A 24458-nucleotide genomic window follows, 5' to 3' on the forward strand; every position below is an offset into this window, starting at 1 on the left:
GAATATGGAACATCCAACATCACTCTTACCAATTGAAGTAAAGCTTACGCTCAAGGAAAACCAGCAGGGATATTTTTAACATGTACGGCTTGTATGTGATAGAGCCATATGAATGATAGCGATCGCTGCAACAGATCCACGGTATAATTTTTTTTAAAATCTGGGCCATTGCTTTATGCACACAATAAAGCCCAACCAGTTAGTGCCCAAAGTTTACCAACTTAATCGGCGAAAAAACCTGGTTGACTCGGCCGGGCGCATCATGGCTCTGGGTGAATCAGGACTTAGGAACTGTTTGGATGACATCCAAAATCATGTTAATAATCTGGTTTTGGGTTTCAAACCAGGTTTAAATGCTAAACCTGGTTTTTTTTTCACTGTTTGGGTGCACAAGACCAGGTTTTCCAAACCTGGTTTTGAACCCCAAAACCAAATATGTGAAAACGTGGCCTCACCCTGTTTTTTTCGCTTGGACAGGTTTTCACAAAGCTGGTTTATAATGTGGAGTGGGTGGCGTGGGCCACACAGGCGCAGCCATTTCCGGGCTGGTGGCCGGCCGGTCATTTTTTTGAAAATACATAAAAAAAAAACATTTTTGGTCATTTTCCCGCCTGTTATCAGTGGGAAAATGGCCGGACTGGCACTGCCGGGCAAGGCAAGGGAGGTACCAGTCTGGCCATTTCTGGCCGGCCAACGGCTGAAAATGGCTGGATTAGTAACAGGCTTAGGCAAGGGCCCTTTTGTTTCAGGTGATTTTCTTAGGAAATTAATTAATTGCCACGTTGGCAGTGTTTCCCAGATCCTACCAAGGTCAACCATCCTTACAGATGGAAAAGTGACAGCTGGCATATGTGGGCCCCAATGTTTCCTACGTCCTTCCTCTTTTCATGTGAAAATCCCTTCACACCTGTTGCATGTGAAAGGATTTCCATGGAAAATCTGAGCTGGGGCATGTTTGGAAGTGAGAAAGATGTAAGAAAAGTGATGAAAAATGAAAACATCATTATGAATTTTCTGCCCTTTCCAAACTGGAGAGACTTTTTCGCTGAGAGGGTTTTTTTAAAAATTAAGTACACTTTTTGATAGGAAACATTCCTCTGTTGGGAGGGGGGAGGGATAGAGGAATATTTCCTACCAATAGAAAATTTATTTTTACACTCCCCACCACCCATCTCAACACATCTGACCACCACTACCACCCACCACTTTCATCACCACCCATCTCACCTCAGGCAGCATTTTTTTTTTTAAATTTCCCACTGTTTTTCTCATGCTACACAAATAAGTGAAAATTTTTCTTTTGGAAAACTTCTCATATCAAAACATCTCATAGGCAAAACTTTCTTTTCCTATGAGAGTTTTTCTCAGCTTCCAAACGTGCCCTAAGTTCTCAACATTTGACAGGAACATTCAAAAATTGGCACCAACTGTTGGAACTTTGGACAACCTACCCATGTTTTTTAGTAAGATTCCACCAAGTCAAGGTCCTGAAAATGGTGCTGCTTGACATATATTTAGTACCAGATCAATGAGCTTACACAACTCAATAGTCACTAAACCATAGGATATATTACGACAGGTTGAGCTAACGCGACTAGGTCTCCGAATCTGAAGGTGGTTTCTCTGTGTAAATATAAAAAAAAAAAAATCATTTTTAAGAGAAAGTGGACCAGAAAAAATGGCCCGGTGTTAGCTCATCCTTCTGAATCAGGCTGAGTCATATACATGTGAGAGGGGATCCTGTAAAACGCTGGGTGAGATTGCTAATCTCAGCGTTTTACAAAATCCGCATAGCTCATTAATTTCCTTACGTGGAACGGACAATGCTGATGAATGCATCTTGGCAAAGTCAATAAACACCATGTGAATTAAGCAATGCCATCAATGCACCTATCAATTTTGTTTTCATTTTCTCCAATTTCAGCTTCGCTCACTTATTCTAGTATAGATTTGATGACCTACGTGCACATTGATATGTCCACATGGTGCAATATACAATATTACCTGAGAGTTTATAAAATTTTATTTTATTTTTTCTTACAGTCAACATGTGATTAATGTAAGAACTTAAAAAATTAAAAGGAAGGGGTGCAGGATGTCAAACACACGTTCAAAGGAAGCAACTTGTTTGACATTTTGGGGCTACCAAATTTCAGCAAGAATCTTCTTAAGGCATCTTATTCCATGTCTCACATTTTTGAGCTACCAATTCACAGAGGTATATAGCCACAAACTGGGTTTATATTGATAATACGTTTAGGTGGATTTTTTGATGCATATAATGACAGTCATCATCTGAGGCAGACAAATAGGGACTCTCAACGGGTCAGGTGAGACCCGAAACCCGACCCGAACTTCAGTCCATTAGGTGGGTTTGGTAGCCAAATCAGGATCCAATTGAGGTTTATTATTTAAGTTTTGGATTCAAAGTCGAACCTGAATCCGACTAAAAACCTGGCCTGATTAAGTGTAAATATCAGGTTTTAAGCTAGTTAGATTCGGGTTTGGTTTAAAATTTTTTCATTCCAATCTGATTAGGCCAAACCCGATTAAGTCGGCCTTGCTAATTAATTCCTAGATCCAACCCTTTTGCATCCCTACAGAGAAAGGATGGGGCTGAATGTGGACTGCTGCAGATATGGTTTAACAAATAGGCCTAGGTTAATAGATCCTCTACAGTAAGTTTTAAGATCTCCATGCGCGTGCTACACCTACGTTTCAGACCACCCGATCTTCATAATCGGACGGTCTCTTGCATTTCATGCATGACTAGTCTTGGTACTAACCTTCCCCCGTTTGCAAGAAGAGAATGCGTTTAAGCAATTTTGTTAAAATCAGTCTGAATCAGCCAATTCAGACCGAATCGATCCGATGCTTATTCAATTCATTTTTTAAATATTTTTAAGGGAGTTAAAAAATTATTTCGATTTTTCAACATCTTAGAAATTGATTCTTATGGCACGATAAAAATTATAACAAAGTAAATAAGCAATCCTGCAACCGTATGGCTAAACTTAACATATAAGTAAATAAATAAATGAATAAATATATTTACTACAATCATTTGTATGTGCAAGCAACCTAGCAAATGGGGCAGGACCCCTTGTTTGTTTATTACTACAATCATTTGTAACACCATAGATGTTTTGTTTAGTGGGAACAGGCTTTTGGATTACCGGAATCCAACCCATGTACATGTTTTTTCAGTGATCCAAAAATCATTGGCTATGAAAGTATCATTTTTTTCGAGTCATAACATGTTTTTTCGTTGAAAAAACATGATCCAAGAGTCTATTCCTACTAAATCGAGCATGCTGAATACATCTATGAGGTTATATTGTGTCAAAACAACTTGCAACGTGAGATTCAAACTAGATTTTAGGTACAATTGATTGTACCAAATATAAACCCTATATATGCATGGTTTTGTCTAACATTAAATAAATCACATTTAACAATAATTGCATTCAATTGATTAAAATGATCAAAATACCTTTTAAAACAATGATATTTCTAAAATAAAATTGGGAAAAGGTCCTAACTGAAATTAGGTGTAGAGGACCATCAAACAGGGTTTTCAATATGTTTGTTCACAAATCCAACATCATAGATATGTTCCACATGATTGATTTGGCCATTTTGTGTTTCTTTACTAAAAAAAATATGATTTTTTGAGTCCTAAATATTGATAAAATTTTTAGGCTTTTTGAGTTCCAAGCTTTAAAAACCTACCAATATGTCAGAATTAGACGAGCAAAGAGTGAAATTTTGTAAAATCGTGCATGTAGATCACATATGCACAGTTAGATTTCAGAAAAAGGGAAAACCTCTGAAAACCCTTATTCGATGGCTGTTTGCATCTAAAAGAATAGACAGCTACGCCCCGTTATGTGAAAATATGTTGATACTTGTTTTTGATTGGCAAAAAAGATGTGTACTTTTGTTTTTTGAAAGGCAAGCTGGGTTAGGTGGACTCCTACCACAACAACAGCCACCCCATGTGGCAGAGGGATTCGATCCCGGGACTTCATCTTGAGACAGGACCCCACTTAAAGGTTCAAAAAAACTCACATTTTACATTTAATTATGCTAAGTATACATTTACTTTTATGAAAAAAGTTTTTGACACTTTTTAAATGTAAATTTACAAAGTACACATTTACTTTTTATGAAAAAGGTTTTTGACACTTTTTAAATTTAAATTTACAAATTACACATTTGCTTTTTTGAAAAAGGTTTTTGATTTCCTTCAAAACCAAAAACTCAACTTACCTCAAAAAGTAACCATAATTTAAAAAATGTCAGTACTTTTTAGAGACTTTTTAGTCATTTCAATTAATTGAATGAAACTAATATTATATACAATCAATTTAATGTTGCATCATTTCTTTGACCCTACTAATGTTTAAAAAAAAAGGTGCATCTCTTATTGTTCGTCATAGAGAAACTTTTCTTTCCGAGTCATAAATCTAACCATGTATATCTTATATTTTTTTCTTTGTTATTTTTTCTATTGCTGTGGTTTATTTTGGTTTTGCACGTGATTTCTTCACACATGTATACATATATCTATATATAATACAATTTGTTTTACATTTTTCATATAAAAAGTAAAAAAAAATTGATCAAATTTTCAGCAAGCCCATTTGATTTGGTGTGGAGCTTTGCATCAAATCCTCTCGTCATGCAAATGGAAGACCTCAGATCAAAGGGTTTGAGATTCCTAAAACCCTAAAAAACCATATATATATATATATATATATATATATATATATATATATATATATATATATATATATATATATATGTTGAGCCAAAGGTTCTCGATCCCTAAAATGTTAGATTCAATCATAATTAGAGAAAGCACCTCCTCAACGCGCTCTCCCCAAAAGAGGGAAGCGTGGGAGAAACTGGTTTTTGTTTTTTACTCGTTTCTCTTAAGCTATCCACTCATTTCTCTATCACTTCTCATTATTTTTTTTGTATTTTCACCTAGTATTTATTTTTTAGCTTCCCACTTGTTTTTTCCTTCATCTCTCCTTTATTTCCTTCTAGTTTCCTTTTTCTCTTCTTACACGTTAATCTAATTTCACACTTCATACTACTTTTTAACACTAGCTTCTCCCGCTTCTCTTCACGCATCGCTTCGTATCCATTCACCTTCTTGTTAACTATAAATTGAACCTAGACTAAGGTTTGAATGATGTTGATTCCTTAACCAAGAACACACCCCCACCACCATCACTTTTACCACACCGTAAATTTAACATGGGTCAGGACGTGCACATGCAACCCACACCAGTCCCCTGCTCAATCTAATCATTTTCCTTTGGCAGCCCCACCAGTTGACATTCCTTAAAGGCTTCCGTCACCTGCTATTCCGATCGTACCGTCAAACCTACCGTACGCTACGCAGCCCCTCCTTTAGTGTACGTGATATCTTCCAATATATATATATACATTAAATGCAAAGATGAAGCCTTTATCGAAGGCCGCATCCAACCCATCTCTAATTTTAAATTCTTAAACAAACACTAAATTCGCAAGGCTGGCGTTATATATATATATATATATATATATATATATATATATATATATATATATATATATATATATATATATATGATCTTTCACTTTCTATGCTGGTGCATTCTTTCGCCTTTGTGGATCTAACAACCAAAAGTGTGTTATTTTTTTTTACATGTAGCCACCAAGAGTCAGGTACCAACAATTTATTTTAATGGGTTATATCAAAGTCAATAAGCTGGAAATATACAACAGATGTAAAAAGTGCAAATAAAAATATAAAATAATTTAAAAATACCAATAAAACTTTTTGTTAATATCATAATAAGATGTGATACTTTCAAAACAGGTGATATTTTGAAAAGATTGCATGTTAGTATTATATTGACCTTTGAAGAGATCACAATATTCTAAACGGCAATATTTTGGCATATATCAAGATTAACATCCTTTCAAAGCAACCGGGAAACAAACTCGAACAAACAAAAGTAGGCCCGATGAAACTGAGGATTAACCATGCACCATGATATCTGGACAAACATGGATTTAGTTGACTGAATGATTCGTAGAACTGGTAAATGAGCTGAAGAAGCTCAGTTTGAAATGTTCAAGCTTGGCTCATTTTTGTAGTAAGCCAAACCAAGTTTAAACCGATAATGAGCCTGAGCTAAATAAGCTGAGCTTGACATTTCAACGCCATTTACAAAAGGATGTTTTTAGCATCTTCATCCTCTCAACACGACATTTTGGCGACAGATGAAAATAGTGTTTTCATCTCAATTTAAGGCTCCCAAAAATAGCCTAAGAGTTTTTGGTATGTTTTCGTTGGGGGGCGCAAGAGCTTTCTTTGCATATGCATTCAAGACTAGAGTAAGAAAATTCCCTGTTTATTTTGTTTCCCATGCAGAAAGTCAAGATCAATATCACAAATCATGTTCTCAAGAAAATCTTGGCAAGAAAACATCTTGTGACATTTTCAAAATTTTGGTTTTTCTCCAAACAAATTAGCATACATAGAAAATGCAAAATATAAAGATGTGAAAAGCATAAATAAAAATACAAATAATCTTAAAATATCAAGATAACTGTTTTATCTTGTTAATATCATAATAAGATGTGGGGTTACTAGAATATGTTAACTGAAAACATGTAAACCAAAATGTGAACTAGGTATTTCTGACACTTTTTTTGCAAATCCAACCTTACAGATGCATTTGGCATCATCCATTTGCTAGGAATCGATTGTCAAATCATGTATTTTCCATGAAAAAATGTGATTTTTGAATGCTTAAATATTTATAAAAATTCTAAGCTGCTGATTTTAAGCCTTAAAAGATTAATCTTATGCATAGTAATTGGATGATCCAAGAGTCTGTTTCAATAAAACCAAGCATCTAGATCACATACTTATGATAAAATTTAACAAAAAAAAAAACATAAAAATCTCAATTCATACTCTAGTTCATATATTTTCAATTAACATATATTATAGTGGCCCTAAGATGTGATACTTTCAAGATTGAAAATATTATATTTTTTTAGCATTATATTGACCTTTGAAAAAAATCTCAATATTTCAAACAAAAATATTTGTGGCAAGTATCAGGACCAACATCCTTTTAAAAAACAGGAAACATAACCCGATCGAACAAATGTAGGCCTGAGGAAACTGGGGATTAATCATAAACTAGACAAACATGGATTTAGTTGCATGAACAATTAGTAGGGCTGGACAACCAACGGGGGCTCCGGTTGTCTGGTAGGAGCAGTGAGTACACGTCACCTTATGTTGGGACGTGGTAGGTTCAAATCCCAATGGTACTGTTGTGTAACTGGTTGTGGTCGGCCTAACCCCAGCTGGCCTTTAAAAAAAAAATAGTAGGGCTGGTCAGCAAGCTGAACAAAGCCCAGCTTGAAGCGTTCAAGCTTTGCTCATTTTCGTAGCAAGTCAAGCTAAGTTTAAACTGATAATGAGCCAGAGCTAAAGGAGTTGAGCTCGATCTGGTTTGTTTACTTATATAGAAAAAATACTTTGTTTCATAGCAGGAAGTAATTGGATTACAAAAAAATACACTGCTTCAAAGTTGAAAGCAATAAGATTTTATTTGTAAGACTACTGTTTATAAATAAAATATTCAGGCGACTAAACGGTAAAACCATTAGGAAAAAAACCAGTTGACCAGATTTGTCATATTTTGAATTGTGAATTGATCATGTTTATCATATTTTTACCGTCTTGGACAAAACACGAATGGTGCCAAAAGTGAGGGGCATCTATGTCTTTGTCAGTTTGTTATGTGATGTAGAATACATTTAAAATATATACATGTATAACTGCTTAATGACCTTTATACGAGCGGAGCCAAACTGAACACACCCAATGTTCATATTGGATTAGTGAGTTTATTTTATGGGTTCAAACGAGCTCTTTACAAGGCTGAACATGAGCAGCGTGTCTTATTTCCCAGCCCTAGACATTCGTACTCTTAATTAAAGTGCTTCAAATATTTTATTTTCTTTTAATTTATATAGATAACGTTGCGCGGATATTTTGTCTGCACATTGTAAGTAAAGCATATATATATATATAAAGATTCAAAGTAGCGACAGTTATTGGTATGAACACTTCAAGCTTTCAAGCTCAGATGGTTTGGCTAGTTTACCAGCCCTATATATATGAGAACTAAACATATTAGGCCTCATTTTTCGTTCAGCCCCATTATGCCGCATTGGTTTTAAGTATTTTATGAAGATCTGAACCGTTAGATGTGTTTATCATGCTTGATTTAGTGGGAATCAATTCTTGAATCATGTTTGTTCGATGAAAAAACATAATTTTCTGAGTTGGAAAAAACTGGTACTTTCGTAACCATTAATTTTGGATCACCGGAAAAAGTGATCCAAAAGCCTGTTCCCACTAAACAAAACCTATAGATCAATCTACGGTGCTAGACGTGAAAATAATACATAAAACTACGATTTTTGAAGGACCCTAACGAGACCTAACAAAAGGGGGCCTAAAGAAACCATATATATATATATATATATATATATATATATATATATATATATATATATATATATATATATATATATATAGAGAGAGAGAGAGAGAGAGAGAGAGAGAGAGAGAGAGAGAGAGAGAGAGAGAGCTGGTTATAGGTACGAACAAAACCCAGATTATTCAGCACCTTTTGATGGGTCCACCATACGCCCACTAGATGATATCATGAAACTTGGGATATGGCCAAACCAAAAACTAAAAAGAAAATAAAGAACGAAAGAAAAAAGGATTGGGATTGATTAAGATCTCAAGCTAACCTTAGGTGAGTTTGCTCATGTCATCAGTGGATGTCAGCAGTGAATGAAAGTTCATCACAAGCTTAGTACACCATGGATAAATTGTTAATAAAACGTGACCAAGTTCTCTGAAATAGTGTAATGGCCGTATTTTACAAACTTTGGAGTTCATGAACTTGGTCAAATTTTTACATGACGCCAGAAGGTTCCAAGTCTTGGGAAGCATACCAAAGTTGCTCAAGTAAGCTCATGGATTTTTTTACTAAACAATTTGGTGATTGTTCCCTGTCTGCAAGATATGATAAGCAAGCTCACATGTATAAATAGAGATCCAAGCGTATCTCCAGATCCCCACACAGAGTTCCCAAGGGGAAAGAAAAATTAAGGCATCGGTAAGAACACAAAAACGGCTCTACTGATCCCATCGATTCATCTAAGCAGGAGAAAGTGGCAGTGGCATGGAAACCCGTTCCTTCGAGGAGACACCCACCTGGGCTGTCTGTGCTGTCTGTGCTGTGTTGATTACTCTCTCCATCCTCATCGAGCATGCTTCACAGATTGCCACAAGGGTATCTTACATATCTCTCTCTCACTCTCTCTCGACGCGGTTAGCTGATCAGCTGTAAAGTACTTGGGCCACACAAAACACAGAAAATCGCTAACACGTGTAGCGATTGTCCATGTAAAACATAAAATTCAGAAAATTACTGCACGTAGCAATTTTCTGTGTTTGTGTGAACCGAGTACTTTGTAAAGGACTCGGGCGCGATCACCTCTCTCTCTCTCTCTCTCTTAAAAAGGGTAGAGATTGACCTGCCAATTAATCCTTTCCCTTTTTAGTATCTTTGGAGAAGAAGGAAAAAGGCTCTCATCAAGGCGCTTCAAAAGATAAAGGATGGTAAGAAGTGTTTGAGGAAAAAATGACAGTAGTTTTTCTAGTGTTACATTTACTTGATTTCTACATTAAATAGAATGGAAAAATCTTACAAAGGGTATCTGTCTAGAACTCATGCTGATGGGCTTCTTATCTTTACTGCTCATCGTTGGAGAAAAGCCCATCTCAAAGATTTGTGTGCCCAAGAGCGTTGGTAATACTTTCCTCCCATGCTCACCCCACCAAGGAGAGCGCGCAGAGACGAATATAGACAATAAAGAACTATCTTCATCATGTGAAAAGAAGGTATGAGAGAACCATATCTTAAGAAAAAAGTTTATGTTTGGTTCCTATTTTAATCTTTTAATTTGAAGTAAGCTCATATGTTTGCATATGAATTGTAGGGTATGGTTTCTCTAATATCTGAAGAAGGAATAAAGCAGCTCCACATCTTCATATTTGTACTGGCTATCTTCCATGTGGTCAGCTGCCTTGTCAATATGACCCTAGGGTTGGCCAAGGTTTGTGGACTGCCCTTCAAGTATATCTGCCACTTTTGTATAGTTATGGGGCATTAACTAAGTTATGAAAAATGAAACTTAGATGAAGAGATGGAAATCATGGGAAGATGAGACTCATACTCTTGAATACCAAATTTCCAACGGTAAGGATAATACTTTTTCATGCATGCATTATAAAGAAGCTGTGCTTTTCTTTGTTGTGGGAACCAATTAACAAGTACACTGGACTTAAATTTGCAGACCCTCGAAGGTTCAGGCTCACCCGCCAGACCTCTTTTGGACAACGGCACTTGAAGTTTTGGAGCAATCATCCTCTCCTGCTTTGGCCTGTTAGTTGTTCTCTTGCATGCCATGCAATTTCTCGCTTCTTATTTCACGATCGCGATATTTTCAAAAAGGCTGATATTATAACGAAAAATCTACAAAATTTCCAAAACATCACCTATTTTTGAAAATTCATGTTTTTATCACTTTTTTATATTACTTATAATTGTATTCGTATATCTTTTTGCGTTTTTTTATATATGCTGATCCGCTACATACATTAATTTGTTTGAATTTTTTCGAACACAAGATCTGTGAAATTGTAGACTAAACTGTGGGAAATGAAAATCGGATATGTATCGGATCATGCTAGTTTTCAACAGCTGTTGGCCATGAAAAAGACCCTGTACTCAACGAATTTATATGCAAGGTCTGATGGGGGCTTGAATCTTTTTGGGTACTGTTGGGCTCTATATAGACCCGATCCAGTTTGTACTTGCAGAAGGATCCACCATATGAGTCCCTTTGGTTTGGATTCTGTTCAGAACTAAACCATTGTTGAGATTCGCATAAGTTTGGGATTGGTAACACATTAGCACCTATTTTTTTTTTTTTGAAATGCATGCTGGGTCAGGCAGACCCCTGTCAGTTATACAACTATACCATTGGGTTTTGAACCTGCACGTGCACTAGCTGCTCCTACCACACTGGCTGTCCATTCTCATTTTGTGAATATATATATATATATATATATATATATATATATATATATATATATATATATATATATATATATATATATATATATATATATATATATATATATATACCCTCATGCTTCCAAACTCCTAGTCAAAACTCATAGCATAAGGCCATTTTCATCGACCCCACGTACAAATGTAATTAGCATGGCCATCTATTATATTTTTATGACGTACATATACGATTGTCTGATGGTTGAAAATTCGATAAATTATATGCCATTGGTTTTTAAACTCTCAAAAAATCTGACATACACATCAAGAAAAACATGACCCAAGAGCTGGTTTTTATTGAACCAAGCATGTACATGACATCCGGGAGGATTAGATGTGAAAAAAATCACTAATTTTTTTTGCTTGGGGTTTTAGAATCGACGAGGGTATTTCTCTCTCTCTCTCTCTAACACAAATGTGAAACTTGTTTAAGATTTATATATGTTTTGTTGATAACTTGATATGTAGGTGGCCTTTGCTCGTCAATTTTACAAGGGAGTATCAAAAGCTGATTACTTAACCCTAAGGCATGGATTCATAACGGTGAGTTAACTTCTTTAATCTAGAGAGAGAGAGAGAGAGAATGAATGCATGTGAATCCAACTAACAATACTTAAACAAACTAATAACGTCCTCTCATTTTTATTCTTTAAGGTCTTACGTTTCTTTGTGATCAGGCTCACTTCGCTAGTGGAGGTGGGAGCAGCTTTGACTTCCACATGTACCTGGCCAGTGTCCTCGACGAAGACTTCGAGGCAGTCGTCGGCATCAGGCACGTGGCAACAGCAGATCTCAACTACTCCAAGAAATTTAAAAAATATTTAAATTATTAAATAATGTATTTGACTCTCTTTAAATTAAGAGATCATTTTTATGCAGCGGTGCCGCATGTTTAGCATGTAGCTCCACTACTGTTGACCATCTATCACAATGTTTCTCGATATGGACACCGCACCCATGTCAAGAATATGCCAAGATAGATGGCTGTCAGGCATATGGCTGCATGCCCACCATGCAGCTATGAGACGTGCTTGTGTGTTCGGGGCGAACACTTTTATAAGTGTTGGGCCCTTTAAGAGGGGGACGCAGTATGATGGGGCCCCTTTAATAAGGGGTACCCCTTTTTTTTTTTATAGATAGAGGGCAACCACTAGGTGGCTCCTCCCAGTTGGTCAGTACACTTTGTAAAGTGTTCTGTTCCGAACATTGGATCTGCTTTCAATGTGAAGGTGCACATAACGTGAAGTCTTCTTTTAATATCTCAATATTTAAATTCCTATGTTCTTATATTCCATGGTCGCTTTGCAGCGTATGGCTGTGGATCTTTGCGTTATCTTTCATTTTCTTCAACGCTGTTGGTACTCTCTCTCTCTCTCTCTCATCATTAGTATAATGCAAGTGCCAGTACAGATGTTTAACAATCATAATTGCTTGGTTGTGCCTTGATGCAGTATTTTATCACTATTTTTGGCTGCCCTTCATCCCCCTCATGGTAAGACTGAAGATCCCCTTCTGTTTTAGGTAATTTACATATTGACGGCTAACATATGACAAAATTATATTTAGCTGCCTCAGGTTTCAAAGATTTAAGATAGATGCCGAATCTTTTAAAAAAGTGCTCAAATGGCTCCCTGAGTTGTTTTTCTATGCATCTAGCTCTTGAAATGATAATTTTAACCTTTTCTCCTCCATCTTATTTTTATTTGTAGCCCTATACTTCCATAACTAAGTTGAATGGTAAATAAGTAAATTTCAAAGAGAAAAAACAACTCAGGTGGTCGTCTAAGAAATTTCGCAAAAGATTAGGTGTCTATCTTAAATATTTGAAACCTGAGGTTATTAAACAAAAATTTGTCATATTTTAAAGTCCCTATATGTAAATTATTCTTCGTTTTTATTTTTTATTTTCGAAGAATACAAGAGAACCCATTCTTGAAATTTATGTCCCCCCCCCCTCTCTCTTACAACAACAACAATAATGATAGTAATAATAACAACAATAACAACACGGATGTCCCTTAATTTTGTATTATTTTGAGTTTTTACTTATGTTTATTTTTTTTTGATGTAGATGGTTTTGGTAGTTGGAACAAAGCTACAAGTGATCATCACAAGAATGTGTCTTCTGAGTCACCAAGAATCAAAAGTTGTTGAAGGGACATTGTTAGTTAAGCCCGATGATAAACTCTTTTGGTTTGGTCGACCTCAGTACCTCCTCTACCTCATTCACTTCATCCTCTTCCAGGTAAACTTCTGCCTAGACATTGTGAACGGGTCAGATGCAACTTAATCGGATCTGGCGTAATCAGATTCAGATTCAAATTCGAAAAAAAAAACTTTTAGTGGAATTGAATCCAATTAGCTAATTAACCTGATTGCTCTTTTCTTTTTCAAAATAAACCTAATTGGATACACTTATACACACATCGGTGTTCGGGTACAGAGTCGAATTGTAATGCAAAAATCTGAACCGTTAAACAGATTCAGGTTGGTTAGATATCTGACCCGAACCCAGAGTCCTTTCACCAACCTAATATAGAGCAATATTTCCTTTTGAAATATAAGAGTGGGAGGGGAATGATTATCTGTGTATGTGACACTTATCCAGCTTTACTAGTGTACAGATTATCAAGCCATGAACAATGTTGGCCAAAGGAGACATGGATGCAGGTTTTCATGGGACACCCAATACATGCCATTTGAATTGTGAGTCCCATTGATGTGCACTTGATGGTCTACATAGCGCCAAGGCTTATTGTGTGGTCTACATGTGTAGCACTTGAACATTTCTTTAGATTGCTCAATATTCCAAAGTCATTGCCAACTTGAGTTAAAAATTTGCAAATATTGTTAAATAGCTTTAAATTTTGATGAATTCAAATTTACCATCCCATTATGATAGGCTTGATGTGGTAAGTAATATTTTGTTTTTCTCTTTTTACCAACAAAAACAACATTGTATTGCCTTTTTAGTTTTTAATGTCTAAAGCAATGTGGTTAATTGTGGTAACCCACAAAATAATTCACGAGGCTTGTTGTCAAAAGAATGAGTTCAATAGTTGGTGCTTTTGTAGCATAGATATGTAGGGAATGTCTATAATTGAAGTAATCTCTCTTTGGCATCCAAAGCTGATTAATTTCTTATTATGCAATCGTTGCAGAATGCATTCCAACTTGCATACTTTACATGGAAAACTGTGAGTGAGATAACTGTAGACTGTGTGTCTTAATTTGAGATTTGAGAAGCTTAAGCTCACTTAATAACTAATGTCGTTTCTGTGCAGTTCGAGTTTGGAACAGGGTCATGTTTATATGAAAAGGAAATACGTATCATACTAAAGATTGTACTAGGTGCAGTCGTGCAGTTCATATGTGGCTATGTAACTTTGCCTCTCTATGCCCTAGTCACACAGGTATTTTCCATAGCCTAATGTTGTTGATGCAATAACTTCACATCTCTGATTATATATATATATATATATATATATATATATATATATATATATATATATATATATATATATATATATATATATATATATATATATCCAAATCCTGACCTTATAAGTACTAGACCAAGAGCTAGCAAAACTAAACTAATCTAATCTTCTAAATTTGATTAACACATAAACCATCATATATTTTGACATGGACTTCCAATTCCTTGCATTCAACAGATGGGCAGCAGGATAAGAAAGGCAGTGTTCACGGAGCGCGTCGCCAACGGCCTAAGAAATTGGCACGAACGAGCGCGCAAGAATGTGAAGAAGAGCAAGCACAGTGGCAATGGCAGCCTCTCACCCAGTTTCTCACCCAGATATCTTCTTTCAACTACTAACTCTCTAAACAGTGACTCATTGCTGCAGAGCGCAAACTCAACACCTGATTATGTTGCAATTGATGCTTCTAGGCTTGAAATGAGAGAAGTGGATGACCCTGTTCAAGTTACTGCTAACATGCATCCAACCAATGAGACCTATAATGGTGAGATCTCATTTGGGTTTCAGCAGGATGCTTGACATACTGTGACATTCCATACGCGGTTCTTTGTAAATATGGATCAACTCAAACATTTCAAATAATCTAAATTACAGCACTCATGCACTGTATCTTTCAAAAAAAAAAGCACTCATGCACTGTATCAAATACTAAGTTTACAAAAAGTTCTCCCCTCTTTCCATGTTTTCTTTTTCTTTGGAAATTATTATTATTATTTTTAAATTTTTCGAAGAGACTATTGGTATGGTTTAGACATACTGGGGTGGCGATGTGCCACATTGACCGTGACTCTATTTGTCTGCATTGTAAAATTCCTTGGGTACCCACTCCTTAGGAAGTGTAGTTCTGAGTTGACGCCGCAGCCACTACGGGGCTCCCCTTGGTTGGACAGAACATTTGTAAACTGTTCTTTCCTGAACGCTGGATGTGTTTCGCTCCTAACCAGCCACAAATTTCTCCCCATTGCTTTGGCCTTGTGGCAAGGAACGCACCTTGAGTATTGAACTTCCTTTTGCTATTATTATTAAGTAATTTACAAGAGGAAGGCAAATTTATGTGAAATTGCTCAGTTTACCGCCTGATGTGCTTTCTATTCACCTAACAGTAATAAACTCATAAAAATGACAGTTTCAACCTTTTCTTCGGGTAAATGATATGGATGAGTTTCTTCGGGTCGATTTCTTCTAAAAGAAATTGAAAACTGGCTCTTATTTATGTGGGATTAGGAGAAGATAACTACTCTCTCTCTCTCTCTCTCTCTCTTTTGTTTTCACTTAATAAAGGTACATGTCTTGTTGCACCTGAAATCTTGGAGAGCCTAACAACGTGCCATAGGTATGGCACTTGGTACGGTGCTTAGGGTTGAAGAGGTGTGTGTGTGCATTTCACTAATTGCGTCCTGTGCCTAAGCTTGGCATTGGACTGTGCAGTGCACAAGCAAAAAAGGTATGTGCATGCGACAGATTGGGTCTTGTGCCTGAGTGTGGCACTGAGCTGTGCAAGGAGCGTGACATGTGCACCAGCATGGTGTAGTGCAGATGCAGCAACAGATGCACGAATGTGTGTGAAGTGCGGTGGAAGTGCCCCAAGAGTGATGGATTGGTTGGTTGCGGCATGCATGAGGCAGTCGGGCCAGCCCCGTGGCAAAGAGGCCTTGCCCATGTGTGCAGAGTTTGGTGCACATGCATAACAGTAGTGTCACGTGTTGCACAGACCATTGTCGTGCATGATGCATGTGGTGTGCGAAGCACAACATGCGGTGGGCACATGGTTGCAGTGAGCTTGGTAAGGGTTTGGCATGTACAGCAATGTGCGCAATGTGGGCACAATTGCGTGCACAATCTTTGAGGCAATAATTCAACGAGCATTTGAAGTTGTTTGGGGCCAAGATCAAAGATTCACCATGTAAATGGACTATGGGGAACACATGGGTGAAGGCGGATTTGAAAAGTTCGGAAGTTGAGAAATTTATGGTTTCCCAAGTGTTATTCGGGTTCCTCTTGCTGGCAGGGGCTTGGCTCCTAAAACACCTATATAAGGGACCTCCTGTTTGAGCTGTTTGACACATGTTGCAGCAGTTTGGCATATGCACCCCCTATATCGCACGGGCAGCACTGAGAGTGCATGGGGGTGTCTGTGTGTAGTTCAAATCTCCCATGGGGCGTAGGCAAAGGCCTTGGGTGCGCAGGCAGACAACTCTTGGTGCGGCGATGTGGCCCCAACCGTGCCAAGTGGCATGGGTTTGTGCAAGTGAGTGCACAACGCCGACGAACGAGTTTGGGTGGTGCTGTTCGCTATGGCAGAAAATCATCAACTGGTCTGTGGACTGGGGTAGAAAGACCTTGTCCCTTTTGTGGTGAGGTTATGGTATGGGTGTGCCCATGGGATCGTGATCTGCTCCATGGCACGCGAGGCTAAGCCATCTGTGCGTTGTTGGCTCGGATGACTGGAATTGAGGAAATGTGGCTTGTAATGATGGTTGAAAGCATGACATACATCGATAAAGGCTTTGGGATGTGCCATGCTCCCCATGACCCGTGTTGGATGTTGGTTAAGTCTGTAGTGCCGTGAAGGCATGTTTCAGCTATTGCCAACATGCCCTTGCTTGTGGGAGTATTAAGACATGGTTGGTTTGGCGGTTGAAGGTGCTAGCCGGTATGGGACGGCTGTGCATGAAAGTGGTGATCGGATATGTGATGGACCATGTTCGAAAGGACTTATTAGAAAGAAGAGTTTGCTAAGTTGACGTTCTGTTGGGTAAGAAGTTTACGTGTAGGAAGCACGTGCTGTGAGGCTGACTAGGCCGTAGGGCCTAGTGCCGCACGGGCATTCCTTGGCTTAAAATGCAAAAAAAATTGGCTTTGGAAAAATTAGCGCGTGACATGTCTAATGTGAATAACAAATACATAAAATACAACTAGGGAAGCATTCAGGCATTCTAGTCTGTCAATTTTACCCGGCAACCCAATATTAATTAACCGATCCTGGGTGCCTCCAATATTGATTAACCGATCTTGAATGCCTCCAAATCGAAACCTCTAGGTTTACATTAAAGTGGTATGAGAACCAAAGTCCTGTTCATATTTACTATGCCGGAAAATGAAAGCGAAGAAAGCATGTAAGAGATCATAGTTGAAAGCAAATATCCATCAAAAGAAGCGATGTCTTTAGAGGCGATGGTTTCCAAATTGAGCGGTGATGTCTCGTTGATTGCTCAAAAATTGAATAAGCTGGAAGAGGATTAAAACACGATGAATCATTGATTTGAGGCGTTGGAACAACAACACGCCATCTCACATAACATCTAAAGAAGCGGCCACTGGAAGAAGAGATTATTCATGATGCTCACAAGGAGAACCAAACCTCAAGTTGATGAAGCGACACCAACGATCATTAGTCTGCAACCAATATTCAGTCCAGAGGAGGTTCTGGTGAACAGTGACAACGTGCTACCGATCAACTCACCGCCGATACTGTCACCACCATTACCACTAACCTGGTTAAACCACCAGATCCCTCCTCCATCTACTGGTAAGACCCTGATAGCCGACGAGTCCTCTGAGACTGTTGCAGATCTCTCCTCCTCCCCAATGCCCCCCCCCCCCCCCCCCCTTCATCTTTTCCTCTATTTTTGACATGCCAGGACCTAGATGCTGACATCAGCATGTCCTGCAACCGTCCATCGAATGAGGTAGACTGGCAAAGGCTTAACCCAACGATAGTGAGCTGCGGCCCACCACCCGCTGACTCCCTTCTCTCATCATGGCGGCCCAGCGGGTGAGGGAGGAATCTCCCATCGGCTGGCCGCCATCTGGAGACTTGGTGTTGAATGGGGTAGGCTAGCGGGAGCCCCACCCAAATCACCGACAAAAGAGGTGGTGGGAGCAGGCTCATCGTCCTCTCACAATTTCCTCTCTTTTCTTTGCCTTAATGGGGGTGGGAAACCTCCACCTGATGAGACGGGTGAAGTCGATTAATTTGTGAATCGATTCTCCCTTGTTTCATTAGGTTGGGCTGTTGTAGGAACCATCTGAACTATTTTCCTGAATTGGTTCTATCCTAAAATCAGGTCTTGAACAGGTTTGAGTTCGATATAGACTATAACCCTACCAGGTTCATGCCAAAATCAACCAGTTCTGGGTCCAAACCCATCGGTTTCAATCCTACATATCCTATGCTCTTCTATTTTGGGCCCACACTCAATCCTAAACCTTACACATTCTATTCATTTGTACCCAATCATTTTTTAAGACTCTCCTGGATCCATTCAACCTAAACTATATTTGAACTTAACTCATATGCTTAACATACCTGACCTATATAAAGACCCTTTTGTCTCTCTACTACACCAGCCATTGGATGATCGTCTCTTCATTCTGCACTTGCTTGGACACTCTTTGGATCATATCGCACTAGTGCTAGTGGATATATGTCTTATAGAAGTTTCAGTGGGTCATTATTTTTTGTGATTAGAGTGCAATTGAAAGAAGTGTAAGCGGGTTCAAGACTTGAAAGCAAGTCTTCTCCAACCCTAAAAGAATGATGCAGGAGCAAAGCGATATATATCTGGGTCTACTTTCATTAATTGGATAATTATTTGAGATCCATTTTATTTTAGTTTGAATATTTTCTTATCCAGGTCATTGTAACGGATATTAGATCTTAGTAATTAATCCATATCTCTTTTTAGTAGTTTAATAAAATTAAGATTTGCTTTCTTAATTGGTGTTTATCAATAATAATAGATTAAGTCAACTAGAATTAGAATTCTTAATTGGTGTTTATCAACAATAATAGATTAAGTCAACTAGAATCAGATCCAGACCTCGAATCTAAACCAAAACTTGGTTCAAGCTTAAAAGCTATTTCTGGAGTCACTGTCGTGATAAAGGAAAGAAAGTAGGACAACTCAATGGGACATCCAAGCAGGATGAGATTTGAAAACCCAACTAAAGGAGTCTAGAAGATTCAATGAGAAAAGAGTCTTGGATTATAAGCTAAAACATTCTAATTATAGAGTCAAAGATCTAAAGGGAAAGCTATTGAAAGATTCTAATTTTGTAAAAATGCTAAGATCTCAAAATAGAGATCAAATACATTGTAACAAGGAAAACCTATCTCACTGTAATTCAATGAGTATGAGATAGGAATATCAATCGTGGATGTAGCCATTCTTTGGGCTGAACCACGTAAGCAATGTCCTCTGGTGGGACCCTAAATTTTGGATCGATTTTAAAGACACTTGGCCAAGGTTTTTAGAGACCTCGATCAAGGTCTTTTGCCTTCTCAAATGGATCCTAAATCTAAGGTCCCACCACCTCCTTGTGTGTTCTTGCTTTTACATTAGGTTTAGGCTTGTACAACATTTGAATTCTAATCTTATGGTTGTTTATTTTAACTTTAGTTCCAAGAAACCCCGCAGTGAAATATTTTTGGCTTTCATATATCTTAAACTTGCTAAACCAGCATAGGCTTTAGTTTTATGATTTCTAAACCAGAAACTTGAAAAAAAAAACAGGTTGCAAATTTTTTAGGTTAGATGTATTGTGCACAGATCTAGATCACATATGCTGAACCAGCATCCAGATCTGTATCCAAATGTTTCATCAAATCCAACCACAGTTTAATGATACGCACGTTCCCACTCACTGCCGTGATGCAATATATAATATGCTGCATGACACATGGAAGTCAGATCAAAATGACTTAAACTATTACAAGCATCCCACAATGATAAAAATATATTTTTTTTCTTCTTGAAGTTTGTTATTGTCTGCAAAAAAGAATAAAAAATCAAATACCAACTACTCAATGAGAATATTTCGTTTTCAGAAGACTAACTAATAAGAAATGAGGATATAAGTTGGTGTCATTTTATTAATCTGATCACCCATTTCAACAACCGATCATACCAATATTATGCTGAAGACCCTAAATGTGTCTTGAGTTGCTGAAATTAGTTAACCTTATTCATGATTTGGACATCACCAAAAATCTGTTAGCTCAAGGATTTGAAAAGGTTAACTAATTTGTTCATGTATTGGATGCCGCTTGAAACAAGCTGGTAAATGATGGGCCTACAATAGTTCATGAGATATCCTAGATTTCTTTCTATTGGAAAATTGTTCTTTTTGAATGGAAGAAAAATTTTATTGGAAGAAAGATTTTATTAGAAGAAAATACATTCATGTTGAGTACATAGAGACTGTTGGTGAGCAAGTGCCTCATAAACACTTAAAATCAACGGAGGGCAAGAGCCTCTCAATCCTAATATAAGTGATGGGATTATGTGGTCATAAGGATGACCGTTAGGGGAGGCCAACATTAATGGTCATCGATCCATCTCTCATAAGTTAATTATATTCTAACTAAAAGTAGTAGACTTAATTGTAATTCAAACAGCTGTTAAACTCAAAGGGTGTAGCCGTTGAGTTGAAGGGGGCATTTCTCCATGTGTTGTTATTTAGTTTTTTTTACAAATTAGTCCCTGACTTTTTATTGATTTGCAAATTAGTCTTCACCTTTTGTGCATTTGCAAATTAGTCCCTCAGGTTAATCTCTGCTAAAATTTTTGATGGAAACCGTTAGGGGTAGACGATTGGATGGTTCTGCCCTTACAAAAGACCATTTTGAAAAATACGGAAAAGGTAGGGACTAATTTGCAAAAATACAAGAAAATGACTCTTGTACCCTCGTCCAAGGACCATTTTAAAAATGACAAGTGCCCATATACAACGTTGCCAACCTTAGAAATAAAAGAAACTGAGGGCTGTCCCATTATCAAACATGATATGTGGTACCAACGGGGGTCTCGCTTGTTTGGTAGGCGCTGTTAGTGCAGGTAACCATGTGTTTGGGGGCGTTGCAAGTTCAAAACCCAATGGTATACGGTCCTGGGCCTAAGGCTTGCTCCCTCCGCTACCACCATAGACTTCCCAATTAAAAATTCAGGTGACGTGTTGAGGTTGTAACATAAACTCAAGGCACATCTCAACACTATGGTTAGGTAGACAACATATTAACGGGAGGACTACTCGGCACTAACTGCAGGAAAGGTGGGGACTGATTTGGAAATGCACAAAAGGTGAGGACTAATTAGCAAATAGATGAAAAGGCAGAAACTAACCCTTTTACTTAAAGCACTAAAAGCAATGGTTTTTTTTTTTGTTGTTGTTGGAAGAGGAAGAACCCTCACCAAAGCGAGGAAAACCTCGGGTTGGGCCACCCACGACCACCCTGCCTTATTTGGATGTGCGCCAGTAGGGTTTGATCCGGTGCCTTTATCTCAGCACACTCACACCCATCCCCCACCCACACGGGCGACCCCGTTGTATGGTCCCTCAAAGCAATGGTTGAAGGTAAGAAATTCAGGAATCTTTATAATTCCCACCCTAACAAAGAGAAGAGTAAGATGCCGTGAATAAATCAGTGTCCCCGGTGATTCATTGCATAACCGTGCATAAAAAGAAAGTGTCATGATAGGGCCAAATCTCTAAACTTACCTAACTAAACAGGTAACTTAGAGTGTTAACATTTAACATCTGAACTTCATTCCTTCTTGGTATACGAATCTTCCTTCGACTCTCTGCCAGTAGCTTAATAGGTGGAAAACAGCTAAATTCGCTCAGTAGACTAGGTGCATTCCTTACCACCTAATGGAGTGTTAATTTGGTTGCACCCATTTATCTTGCAATATGGGATAAGCTGGAAAATTGCATTATAAAGAACAACACAATTTCCAAGATTCTCACTTTTCTGGATAAGTGTGGTTACATCCCTTGCCACCCTTAGAAATAAAAGTTTGGGAAAAATCCCCTTAAAAAAGATCTTGAAGCTACTAATTTGGCACAAGGGATATCCCAGTTAATCTCATTCCTGGTAGCATCTTCTTGTCACATTGCATTTTCCATATATAATACGCATAATTTTAAATGTCTTTCATTCAGATAGTCACATAAGAATGATATATATGCCATTATTCTCTTCAGTGATCTACATCCTGTTATTTTCTTCACTATGCTGCAATGTAGAAGCTAGTCCTCAAAGGCTGAAACTCCCCACCTGATCTTCATGTTCGTTCGCATGCATAAGACAGTGGACCCAGTATTCCAATATTCGGATATATATAAGCTGTTGTAAAGACGGAGACGTCCAAAAGAATTACAGGGTCCTTTTGGCTGCATAAGATTTCCGACCAAACAGATCCCATCGTTTGACATAAGATGGGTTTCATCTTACATTCAATCCTAACCGTCCAACCAACTGCTAGGATTGGTTCACATTATCACCAGAATGTGGACTGATCCTAGCCGTCCAGATGCATCTAAGGAAACAACGGGCAAGTATATATGGAAATGTTGTTGGTATTAAAATCCAGCCCCACAAATTTTGTCTACATATATAAAAGAAAAGAAAGAGAAGGAAACTTCCATCTCCTTACCGTGCCACTAGTTTCATCATGTAATATATCAGTGCTTGACTTTCTATCATGTAATATATTAGTGTAAGACTTCTTTCTTTCCTCAGCTGACAAATAAGACGTCACTCTCATCTTCGTTCCTTAGTCTAATTACAGACAGCTAATGCCAGCACTTCTCTAGACCCCACACTCCCATCTGATCCTTATATAATCCCTCATCCCCTTCTTCATAATACCAAACCAAAGAACAGAGAGAATGGAGCCATCACACACTTCACCTCTCTTCATTCTCTCCCTCTGCCTGTCAGCTGCATTCTTCACCACCACTGCAGCTCAATCGGCATTGAACCTTACCGGAATCCTCGAAAGAGCCGGCCAATACACGACGTTGATCCGTCTACTTAACACCACACTAGCAGGAATTCAGTTCACCAACGAGCTCAACAATTCAAACACCGGCCTCACTATCTTCGCGCCGTCGGACAACGCCTTCAGCAACCTGCTTCCAACAGGCTTCCTTAACACTCTCACACCGGACCAGCAGGTTAAACTTGTTCAGTTCCATGTGCTTTCCAAATACTACTCATGGGACATGTTCCAAACCGTCAGCAACCCTCAGCCTACAAGGGCATCAGGACCTAATGGCACATATGGCCTTAATTTCACCTATATTTCTAACCAACAAGTGAATGTCAGCACTGGTTTGGTGGAAACAACGTTCTCTTCTGCACTTTACTTGACAAAACCATTAGCACTGTATCCGGTTGAGAAGGTGTTGTTGCCAGTGGACAAGTTCACTGGCACGAGTGTTGCACCCACACCATCTTCATCACCGAACAATAGTGCACCTACAGCTCAGTCACCCAATGCATCAACCACAGGTTCAACCGGTGGCCCATCATTGTCAGCATCCATCAGTGTTCATGGGGAGTGGAGTTCCAAGGGTACCCTGTTGGCTGCCTTAGGATTGTCCTGCATTGGTTTGTTGATGTGAGTGCAGGAGTTATGTTGATAGAGAGGTGTGAGGATTATATCATGTATGGATTGTGGCATTATTTATTTTCTGACTTTTGAGATTAATGTGGTCTGTGATATTATTAATTCATTTTTTGCATTGCATTTATTTCTGTTGCCGTCTGGGTTTGCAATATGGGTATTTTGTACATTCCTTCATTAGCAATATGGGTTACATTTTCAAGTTAGATTTTGCACAAGAATGAAAAAAAATTCTATCCTACAATATATGATCGACTAGGATCCCATGTCGATCTGAGCCATCCAAATGATGCATCTGCATGGTT

At 38.1% G+C, this 24458-nt stretch overlaps 1 protein-coding gene and 1 pseudogene across 1 annotated transcript; both read left to right on the plus strand.

The window, feature by feature from the left end:
• The first annotated feature begins 628 nt into the window (after positions 1-628).
• LOC149814226 (MLO-like protein 2) lies at positions 629-15259 on the plus strand. The gene is made up of 15 exons (XM_089989905.1): positions 629-749; positions 9268-9395; positions 9667-9724; positions 9831-10006; positions 10105-10221; positions 10304-10364; positions 10462-10550; positions 11709-11783; positions 11918-12012; positions 12549-12598; positions 12692-12732; positions 13312-13485; positions 14402-14437; positions 14525-14653; positions 14918-15259. The coding sequence occupies exons 1-15, from the start codon at positions 629-631 to the stop codon at positions 15257-15259; spliced, it is 1692 nt and encodes a 563-aa protein (XP_089846031.1).
• An 8154-nt stretch (positions 15260-23413) lies between these two features.
• LOC149814227 (fasciclin-like arabinogalactan protein 13 pseudogene) lies at positions 23414-24151 on the plus strand (annotated as a pseudogene).
• Positions 24152-24458: the final 307 nt, after the last annotated feature.

The sequence above is a fragment of the Nuphar pumila genome, chromosome 15, assembly GCF_984573655.1.
Source record: "Nuphar pumila chromosome 15, dmNupPumi1.hap1.1, whole genome shotgun sequence".
In the NCBI taxonomy this organism is placed as follows: Eukaryota; Viridiplantae; Streptophyta; class Magnoliopsida; order Nymphaeales; family Nymphaeaceae; genus Nuphar; species Nuphar pumila.